General features: G+C 38.8%; 1 protein-coding gene across 1 annotated transcript; it reads right to left on the bottom strand.

Moving 5' to 3' along the window:
* Window positions 1-995: 995 nt before the first annotated feature.
* LOC107711684 (aquaporin-1-like) lies at window positions 996-6,721 on the bottom strand. The gene is made up of 5 exons (XM_016516702.1): window positions 6,356-6,721; window positions 5,687-5,851; window positions 5,457-5,537; window positions 3,841-4,031; window positions 996-1,032 (listed from the first exon to the last, which is right to left on the bottom strand). Exons 1-5 carry the CDS (start codon window positions 6,719-6,721, stop codon window positions 1,026-1,028), a joined length of 810 nt encoding a protein of 269 aa, XP_016372188.1. The 3' UTR covers window positions 996-1,025.
* Between the last annotated feature and the right edge of the window lie 5,078 nt (window positions 6,722-11,799).

Here is an 11,799-nt window from a genome sequence, read left to right as displayed (position 1 = left end):
CCCGAAAAACAGCGTGTTTCTGCTTCCACTCAAAATAGGCATTTTCAAAATGAGATAATAAATGATCTGTGGAGTATTTTGAGCTGAAATTTCACAGACATATTCTGGGGACACCAGACACTTATATTACATATTGTAAAAAGGGGCATAATATGTCACCTTTAAAGGCACGTCCATGTGGAGATGGCGAGTCAGCGTCGGCCTTCGGCAACTTCATCTATGCACCCGACACTGACTCAGAAAGCACTAGTTTATTAATAAATAATCAAAATGTCCTCTGCTCCATGCCTGCCACTGCTCCACGGCCCATGCTCCTGCTCCTCGGTCCTGGCCCGCCACCGCTCCAGGGTCCATGCCATGATCCAGGTCCTGTTCCCCTTCACGGGCCTGGCCCTCCATCCCTCCCCCTGTTCTGCATCGCTCCACCACCCTCCTGGACTTTTTGATTTTTGTTTGGGTTGGGGTGGGTGTTATGTTAAGGCGTCTAGAGCCACCTTTAGGGGGGGGGGACATGTGAGGGAACATGTCCTGTTCCCTCACATGTTCTTGCCATGTGCTCCCTTAGTCATGTGTCATGTTTTCAGTGGTTAGATTGTGTCATGTGACCCCCTTTGTTTGATTTATATAGCCCTCATGTTGCTGTGTGAAGTTACAAACAACTATGATGAATTAATTTTACCTTTGTTCTTCACTTAGTTTATTTATTAGTAAGACAGTAGATTCTGATGTTATAATAATGGTAATGGAGACAGACCTTTAATCATCTTATTTTTAAGAATAATATATATATATATTTAATCTGACATAAACCATCAATGCAGTATTACTTATAATTGAAGTATTATACAGATCTGCAGATCTAATATCCAGTCAATTCATATCTGTCGGAAGAAAGAAAAAAGACAAACACAAGTCAGAACTCTCAAAAATGTTTTACTTATTTATTTATTTTTAAAATATCCAGTCAATTTATATCTGTCAAGAGACGAGTTTGCCCGGTGGTTCTGCATGCAATCCATCTTTACTCAGCTCCTGCAAAGCAAAAAACAAAACACAAAAAAAGAAAGAAAGAAAAAAGACAAACAAAAGTCAGAACTCTCAAAAATGGTTAAATTTTTTTAAATGCATTTTTTTTTTTGTATATTACTAAAAAAATAATAAAACCCTGAGATTACACTGTTACATGATTAGCAGTGCAGAATAAAGATGGTGGATGAGGTGTTTTAATGCTATCATCCGGAGTATGAATCCATCCTTATTCCATATCTAATCAATTCTAAAATAAATGGCCTAACAGGTATTTAATAGGCCTATAATTGAAACTGGATGTGCATGGTGTCCTTGGAAGTGCTGGCACATATATCACAACATGCTTTCCATTGAGTCACTTCATTCACGTGTATTTTTAATCTTCATTGATTTTATCATCATCAATCATGCTATAAGACAAACTATTCCATAGGACTGTCAAATAGAAGCTCCAGGACTATCGAATAGATTTGGTGATGTCTTTCCTTTTTACATCATAGCAAACTCCTTTCATTTGTTTTGGAATTCGCTTTTGTCTAGCAATACAGCTATAGGCTTGAGGAGATCTACGGCATGTGTTTGTTCATGTCTCATCAGCACAATGTGAGGAAACTGATAACTGAATTTTTGGGTGTTGCAGTTCTGTCACTCGATAAATGCCGTTCAGAAGTGTCACTCCACCCTCAGCAAAGCCACCCGATATACTCTTCTCTCTCTGTATGTGTTTCGATTGCTACAGGGGAAGTTAAAAGCTCTTACGCCAGCAAGTCTGACTGGCTGTCAGTATGTTATCATTCATCAGCTAGAAAAAAATAGTTATGAAAGTGATTCCAACGATATCGCTCTAGTATATGATTGTGATGTGGACTCTTTGCATCCCTCCAAAGCAGTTCCACTCTGATGCATTTTGATACGGCCCTTTGTTTTTCTAACGGTGTTAAAACATTAAACAGATGCTTGATGATGAATGAAAAGCTGTCCCTAAAGAGGTTTACTTGTAGTTAGTTAATAGGGTTTGGTGTAGTGCTAATTAAAAACGTTATACGTGAGTGGATCCATGCATACAATAACTCTGTCCGTGCCAAATAGGAAACCAAATCCTTCCTTTCAAATGTACTAGTGGATATTACATTTTTAAATTATGTTAACAGTTATTGAGACATTCAGGTCGTGACATCGTCCAACAGCCAGCTTTGTGAAATTATTTGTAATTTGTGACTGTCAACAAGTTGCTGACTCGTGTGACAGCTTTAGTATCCGTTAGTCTGGAGGTGATGCACAAGTTGACATCAGGTCGGTTTGTACTTGTTAGCTGTTTTGCAGAAGTGTTCTCATAAAACACTCAGTGTAATGTTGAGAATATTTTGCGACAGATTTGCAGATGCTTAAAGATGAATTGTTTAATTCTATCAATGTTAAAACTTTTTCCTCTATATCCCAGCTTAATACCCAGAGACACCCAATAGCCTGGCTGGACCATCTGTTCAGTCAATTGCAGATGGGGATAGTGTTAGGGAAACCTGTTTTTTTTGCAAATTTGGTATGCCAGTGCCTCAGAAACGTACGTACTTCCAATTTGACATAATGTGGTTTGCTATTTAGCCATAGAAGAACAGAAGATTGAAACTCATCCCTTCATATAATATATATGTACACTACCAGTCAAAAGTTTGGAGTAATTAAGATTTTTTAATGTTTTGAATGTTTTTGGAAACGGTTTTTGCTGCTTAATATTTTTGTGGAAATCATGCTACATTTTTTCTTTTTTTCTTTGGGGAAAAAAAAAACAGAATTTACTTGAAATGTAATCCTTTTGTAACATTATAAATGTCTTTACTGTTACTTTCGATCAATTTAATGCAGAATAAATGTATTATTAATTTGTTTTTGTTTTTTAAATTGCCCCCAATTTGTTTTGTGTCCACAAAAATATTACACAGCAAAAACTGTTTTCAACATTGATTATCAGAAATGTTTCTTGAGCAGCAAATCAGCATATATGATTTCTGAAGGATCATGTGATACTGAAGACTGGAGTAATGATGCTGAAAATTCAGCTTTGCGTCACAGGATTACATTTTACAATATATTAAAATACAGAACAGTTATTTTAAGTTGTAATAATAATTCACAATATTACTGTATTTTTTGATCAGATAAATACAGTCTTCTTTCAACAACAATTATTCCAAATTAATTATTTCAAACTTTTCACCAGTTTTATATACGTATAGTTCTGGTTATAAGAATAAATTGTAAATAAGTTAACATACTCCTTGCAGAATCCACAATATAAGATGATGTGAAATAGCATATTGAGGGTACTACAAAACAAACAAACAAAAAAACAAAAAACAAGCAACTTTTATTCTGCAAGGTGCATGTGAACGTAAGACCGCAACTACTTATACAGTAAAAGGCTGCCAGCATGGTAACATTTGATATTTATTACCATATGAATTAATAGGAAAACAAATATTGATATGGGAAATTCAAAAGTCAAGATAAGTCACATTAATGCTGAAAACAAGATTAATTTATTCAGTCATCTGCCAGCCCTTAAAGGAGAAATAAATTGCCTTCCAATGAATACATTTGTAAGTGCACTGAATTACAGGAGATTCCTGAGATGTTATGTAAAACATGGTAGCTGTGCAAGTAGTCAATTTAGCTAGAAAATAAGCTGACAATGACAAGAGAAATGCTATTGCATGTTTTGGTATTGTACGTAGACATTGGAGTTACCAGGTGTCTACATATCAAAACCAAGGACATAACGAGCAGGTGTATTTACAAGACACTTTTCAGGACCTGGGCCACTGACCAGAACCAGATCTGGCGGTTCGGGGTTCAATTAGGGCTTCTGTCGCGGAGGAGTCCGGATCAGCTGTGCCTTTCAGAACGTTCATTCGCTTGCGAAGCGCTTCCTTTTTTGGGCAGAGCAAGAAGTCGTACACAAGAGCAGCAGCCACCCCACCGCACATGGGTGCAATCCAGTATATCTATGTGAGGAAATAATTATTACTTTGAGAAATAACAAAGCAATAAAATTGTCGTTTTTGCACATAGGACTTTTACTTTCTTGCAAAAGAACAAGTCTATCTAAAAGAACCAATCATTTTCCTTTCTGGCTTAAGAACATTACAGGAAGTACAACTATGTGTCACAATGTTTAATTATGCAAAAACAATTGTTTTGACTATTTGCCAGTGCATTTTAACATAGGATATAACCAAATCATAAAGCAATAAACTGGCATTAATTCTTGATTTTATTCAAAAAGCAATTGTGATTTGTTCGGTTTCACTCAGTGCTGGGTAGCTTACTTAGAAATTGTAGTCCGTTACTGATTCCAAATTACATGACAAAAATGGTAGTTAGTAACGTAATCCATTACATTACACATTTCAGGTAATATAATCAGACTGCTTTTAGATTACTTTTGACCTAACTTGTTTATCACATTGATTTAAATAGGTTAATCTTGTATCACATTGATATAAAAATACAAATAGAAAGAAAATATATTCCATTTGTTGTTATTAACAACATAAAGTGCATTAAACACTATATTAGATCAAAGCTTCCCAGACTGGGGTTCGTTAAAGGAACACTCCACTATTTTTCTCCACATTTTCCAACTCCCCTAGAGTTAAACTGTTGAGTTTTACCGTTAAACTTGAGTCATCTGTAGTTACATTGTGTACTAAGACCGACGGAAAATGAAAATTTGCGATTTTCTAGGCCGATATGGCTAGGAACTATACTCATTCCGGCGTAATAATCAAGGAGCTTTGCTGCCGGACCATGGGTGCAGCAGGTGCAATGATATTACGCAGCGCCTGAAAATAGTCCCCAGCTAGGTAACTTCCAATAAGCCTATTTTCATGTGACCACATGTATAAATGATATGTAATTATGTAATCAATATCAAAGTAACTGTAGTCTGATTATGAGTATTTAAAAATGTAATATAATTTAATTACAAGTACTTATTTTTTAGAACCTGTAATCAGTTACTACCCAGCCCTGATTACACTTTATTTCGACACTTACACTTTATTATTAGACATTCTAGTAAGTAAAAGTAACTACATGTTGACTAACTCATTAATTTGCAACTAGATGTCAACTAACTCTCATTAGCATATTAGTAGACTGATAGGTTAGGGTTTGGGTTTGTAGAATAAGTTGACATGTACTTGCAAAGTTACTTAGACTACAGTAGAATGTGTGTTGGGAGCATCAAAATAAAGTGTTCGAAGATATAAAGCAGACAGTCACTAATACTCTGATGACCGCTGGTTGACATGTAGTTACAACGTTACTTACAGTAGTAGAATGTCTAAAATGGACTCAGAATAAAGTGTTGCCATTTGTTCCTACAACAATCTAATAGAAAATAAAAAAATGTGGGAGAAACATACCCAGTGGTTTTTAAAGGCTTCAAGAACAACGGCTGGTCCAAAAGATCTAGCGGGGTTGATGCCACATCCGGTGTAACTGATCTGGAGACAGGACAGGAATGATGAGCAAGCTGACACAGAGCAGAATAGAGACTTTACTAAACTTTATTTGAAGTCCACTGATCTCATTTCCAAGATCTTTGTGTATCATTTACTTTTGGTTGATGAAAAGTTAATTATGAAGTGCTTACTGCTACCAGGTGCCCTAAACCAACGGACAGTCCGATGGCTAGGGGTGCAGAGCCTGTAACATCAGTTCGGTGTTTGTCTGTTGTGGCCAGGACACAGAGGACCAGCTGAAAGGTTGCAAAAAGCTCAATGGCAAATCCCTGACCCGGTTTCACACCGTTACTCAGCTATAAGAAAAATAAGAAAACATAAAACATTGGATTACACTGTAAAGATGCAAAAAGTGATTGAACATAATTATGCTACTACAGTTACATTACAATAGCAAGACAGACAGGATAATAAATGTGATTTCAAGAATAAAACCTAACATTTGGGTGATTTTGAACAGTGGCACCATTATTGTCAGAAGAAAAAGACACAGCTTATTTAACAAACATATTGTAGACTTTTTATTGTAAAATTTAAACATATATGAAATAAAATTCACGAAAGAGCAAAAATGGAAAAGATAATATACAAAAACACAAACAATTGTTTCAGCCAACAGAAATTGTAATGAAAGCATTAAAAAAAAAGACTACTTTGAATTTGAAACAACATACAAAACCACAGCTAGACAAAATAAACATTTGTGCAACTTATAGTAGCCCTTAACACATTCCCCATGTGACAATTAACCACGTAATACAATTTCATTGTGATTTCATATTATGTATAAAGCAACTTACCATATTGAGGCCCAGTGTTGATTCAGGGTCAGGACTAACTTTGAACATAATGCCACTTGCCAGCACAGCTCCCAACATCTGGGCAACGATATACATGAAGGCTTTGAAGAAACTGATCTGACAGCTAACCAAAAGGCCTAAAGTAATAGCTGGGTTCAGGTGGGCTCCACTGATATGCCCCAAACTCTGAGCCAATGTGGCAATGGCCAGGCCAAAAGCTAAAGCTACTTTAACCTCTTGGTCAGGATATCTGTTGTGCTTGTTTCCAATGGCAGAGGCTATGCCAATAAAAACAAAAACGGTCATCCCAACAAACTCGGCCAATACTGCCTGCCAAAAGGACCAACTTTTAAGCTCTCGTGCCATTACGAGTATTGTTCCTTTTCTGCCTTTTAGCTAGTAAATGAAAATGCCAGCTAAGCTACCACTTATAAACACTTGGTGAAAGATGGTTGACAGGAAACTGGTTTTAACAAAGGAACCACAGACCAGAAAATTGCAGGAGGAAGGAGGTAGTTAATTGCTAACTGCACAAGAGCTAATGTCATATAACAAGAACATTAAGATCCAGTAGATCCGGTTTTCAAATCAAGATCTTTACCTGTTGCATTTTTGGGATTCATATGTTCCCAGGATCCTATGATGCCCAGATGTATATGGCACATAATAAACACACGATTCAATGTTTCCAGGTTTAAGACCTGTTCACACCAAGACAAAGGAAAATGGCCAACCAATAAGATTTGAGCTATTGGTCACATTCCCAGAGCCACTGCTGTTACATAAAACTACGACTTGGTGTTTGATAAGCACCATAGTGAATACAAAAATCTGAACGGCTGTTTAAAATCATGTAAATACTATTTGACTTCCTTTGTTGACAAGCAGTGCCAAACAGAAAGTTGTGCAGCGTCAAATTTCCGTATGTACCACCTACTGAGAGTAAATTTGCATTTTCATTCAGCCCGTCTGCCATTTTTAATGCATTAGTCTGAACAGACAAAATTGCATGAGAAAATCTGACTGATTTTGCCGAACATTTGTGTCAGAACAGGCTTTTAGGGATTAGGCCCACTTTTTACATACTTTCGGGATTGTGTATAATACGCATGACATGAATTTCGTCATCAGAAGAGTACACACATACTGCACGTGCACTGTCCAATGTTTGTAACCACTCGCACAAGCGCTTTTAATGGTTTTTGCCTTACTTAGTTTGTCCACAAGGTGTCAACACTGAACTGGGCCATTGTTTAACTTTCAGAAGAGAAATGGAGGAGATGGAACAAGAACAACAACAAACTACTGAAGACGGCAAAAACAATAGGCGCCCGCGTTGATGAGTTCATGTGTGAGGGGATTAAAAGACAGCCGCAACTCTATTTTAATTCAACATAAAGACATTTTTATCGCTTTTGCAGACACTGGTCAAGAACAAATCTCTATAATGCGCATGTGTCCACACATGCTGTCAAATGGAGTATACTTTGAAAAGCTGTGCATTCAACAGTGTGCATATGTAAAAAAAACATTTGCGTAAAAAAAATGAAGTATACTTTGGGCTTTAGGGTAGCATAGGGTTAACCTTGGGAACATTTCTACACTCCCACATTTTTGAGTAGTATATTGTGTTTTTGAGACTTTTTGTTTTGTTTTTTGTTTTCTATTTACTAAAATTGTCACAGATTGCGCTTGGTGCATACTCTGACATAAACATTTGATTTCAGCGTGGGGCGCAGGCCAAACATTTGTGTCTCCAGCCCACAGGCCACCTACTGAAGGACCCTCTTCTGCATGTTTTTGGGAGATGTTATGCTCTTAAATTAAGTTTCATCGATTTGCTCAGATCTCTAACCCAAACTAGATGCTTGGTTCATGAATCGAAAAGCAATAAATCAATCTAAAAGCACCTGACCCTAACCCCTAAAATTAACTCTCACCTGTACACCTCAATAGATTTTGAATCATTTATGAGCCGTTTTGACCATTGAGAATACATAAAATGTCCTCACAAGTTGGTGCGATGTACTAAGTTGGCAAAAGTCATCTGATGCCCTGTTCAATTCCTGACGTACTGCATGCACTTGTGCTACTTCCGAAAACAGGACGAATAGATTAGTAACTTTCACTTTTATGTGTTCACTGTAGAAATTGTCACAAATTGCGGTTACACTTTAGAATACTGTTCTGTCGTTAATGAATAACTGCACAGGAACAAATGACTAATGCACAACTAACAATCTAGTAAGTACCAAGTAACTAACAAGAAACTCTGAATAACAATTTAGTAAGTAATAGCACTCAGTTGAAAGTGGTAGTTCACTATTAGCTAATCAGTAACTACAGTGAAGATCATGGTAACCCACTAGTAATGACTCAAGTATGATCAAATCCTTCTAAAGGAACTACTAATTACTTGGATCAGTATTCTAAAGTTATAAGCATAATAACTTCCTAATATTGACTGAAGTCATTGCATTATTCTTATTAATTATGAACCTCTATACAGTAGTTCTGTCATGATCTTGCTCTTGTTCCCCTGTCTTGTGTTTGGACATTTGTGTTACTTCCTGTCTAAAGTGCCATTTGTAGTCAACTTGTAGTCCTATTGTTTGGCGGTGCATAATCTCCACTGCTGCTGGATCCATGTCGGTCAGTCGTTCTGTTACACGTCAGTGCAAGGAAGAGCAGAGGTCGGATCCAAATGCAAGCAGTAGGAAGTTTAATAAAACAAAAGTAATCCAGAGCATCAAACGATGAACATAATTTGGGGAGAACCAGGCAAAAGAAACAACACACCACAACTTCGCAAAGACAACGACTGACAAAGACTAACTGAAACACTGGGCTATTTATACACAGAAGCTAACAGGATGACAAGGTAACATGAAACACCTGCGAAAGCAATCAAGACGACCAATGAAACAATAGGACTACAAGTTGACTACAAATGGCACTCTAGACAGGAAGTAACACAAATGTCCAAACACAAGACAGGGGAACAAGAGCAAGATCATGACAAGTTCTTAGTAGTTCTCGGGAACATATGAAAAAATAGTAGTTACTGATTAGCTAATAGTGAACTACCACATTCGACTAAGCACTATTACTTACTAATTCATTAATCAGAATTCCTTGTTAGTTACTAGTAGTTACCAGAGTGCTAATATTGCATTACTTATGTGTTCCAGTGTAGTTATTCATTAACGACAGAATAGTGTTTCCTGAATTGTCCTAGAAAACCCTTGCACTACATTGTAATCCAATAAAACCCTATAAAAATAAATAAACAAATAAATAAATAAATAATAATAATTTAAAAAACCTTCTCATTTGCCTGCCTAGGTGTTTGTGTTTGTGTGTGTGTGTAGGCCAAATGTCCTAATGTGCTAATATATGGAAATACAATTGAAACCAACTTAAATTTAAATATGAACACAATAGAACATTAAACACTAACTGTCACACTTTAGCCACTGTGAAGGAGTGAGGAGACGAGGAGACGTGGGAATAAACTTAAACAAACAGACTTTAATAAACTCAAAAAGCAGGGAACATAGGGAACGCAGGAGACTCAAATGACATTAAACACCGGACACTCGACACAGGAAAACACTGGGCTAAATAACAGGAACTAAACGAGGTAATTACAGAGACACAGCTGAATCAAATGAACACAATCAACACGAGGAGAAACTGGGTCATGGGGAGCACTTGGGGAGCAAAACACAAGACAGGAACACAGGGGCAGTCCATGGGCGTGACATTACCTCCCGCATTACGCTCTGGAGGCCTCTAGAGACAGGCTTACACGGGACGGAAGGCCTCCAGGGCGGTACCTGTTCCGGGACCCATGGTGGATCAGGCAACTCAGGGGGCCATGGCGGAGCGAGCAGCTCAGGGGGCCATGGCGGAGCGGGCAGCTCAGGGGGCCATGGCAGAGCAGGCAGACTAGGGAGCCATGTCTCCTTTTTTGGGCAGAAGTGAAGGAAATAACTGCTGTCATCCTAGGGCTTGGGAGTGAATCGGCCGGCGGGCCTGACAATGGAGCGGCCGGCGGGCTTGACTTGGGAACAGCCGGCGGGCTTGAGAGTGCAGCGGCCGGCGAGCTTGACTTGGGAACAGCCGGCAGGCTTGAGAGTGCAGCGGCCGGCGGGCTTGTCTGCGGGGCGGCCGTTGATCCTGACTTCGGCGCGGCCAGCGATCCTGGGCTGAGGACTGAGACGGATGTTGGGACTGGAGTTAGGAAAAGGGAAGTCGAAAGGAGTGCGGCCCTGCCCGACTGGGATGTGGGGTCTGCCCTATCTGCCCCACGTCTACGGCCTCGGGGGTACCTCGGAGGTGACAGTTGGTCGGAACCCTTGGTTAGGTATGAGGGGGTTCCTGGCGGGTGAGCTGGTGAGACACGGTGTGTTCCAGAGAGGGCTGGATGAGGAGACTTGAAATTCTCCTTTATTTCTTCTACTTTGAAATCGGAACCATTTAAATAGAGGACAAGATTAATCAGCTTGATCAAGGGAAAATCACACGTGGGGAGATCGCAGCGGATCGTATCTTCATCCAGCCCCAACTGAAAACAAGCACCGAGTGCAGCATCGTGTCAGCTCTCCCGGTCAGACAGCTCGAGGAAATCCTCCACATACCTTTCCAGAGGCTGGCCACCCTGCCGGAGACACCACAGCCGATTCTCAGCCTCTGTCATCTTTGTATTCGGTCCAGTGTTCTGTCACACTTTAGCCACTGTGAAGGAGCGAGGAGACAAGGAGACGTGGGAATAAACTTAAACAAACAGACTTTAATAAACTCAAAAAGCAGGGAACAAAGGGAACGTAGGAGACTCAAAATGACATTAGACACCGGACACTCGACACAGGAAAACACTCACGTCACGTCATGGGGAGCACATGGGGAGCAAAACACAAGACAGAAACACAGGGGCAGTCCATGGGCGTGACACTAACAGATTTCCCCCATATTAATGTTGTGCAAAACCACACAAAATAAAACTTAATTTCAACATTAACTCTCCTTTAAAAGTCTGAAGCAAAGCATGCTGGGAAAATTAAATCTGCTGTAACTCATTCAGTCATAACTTTTTTGTTTTAAGTATGATGAACATTCAGTAGTAATAGAGTAAAATGAATTTGTTGCATTTAGTAAATTTGACTGTTGTTTTACAGTGAACCCTGGTTGCAAATGTTATTGCATTACATTTTCTCTGGTATATTTTTATTTCGTTTTATTTATTTGCACACATGTGCATTTTAAAAGAAGGTTTTGTCTCAGTGCCTGAGATTTTTTTTTTGTCACAAAACAAGACTTTTGTGGCAACCAGGAAAATTTAGAAAAATGAATCCACCACACAAAGACTACCTCTGTAGACCTAGGAGAGGGGAAAACACACACACACACACACACACACACACACACACACACACACACAC

This window comes from Sinocyclocheilus rhinocerous, unplaced genomic scaffold, assembly GCF_001515625.1.
Source record: "Sinocyclocheilus rhinocerous isolate Xijiao unplaced genomic scaffold, SAMN03320098_v1.1 scaffold807, whole genome shotgun sequence".
In the NCBI taxonomy this organism is placed as follows: Eukaryota; Metazoa; Chordata; class Actinopteri; order Cypriniformes; family Cyprinidae; genus Sinocyclocheilus; species Sinocyclocheilus rhinocerous.
This window is presented reverse-complemented; position numbering and strand designations above follow the sequence as displayed.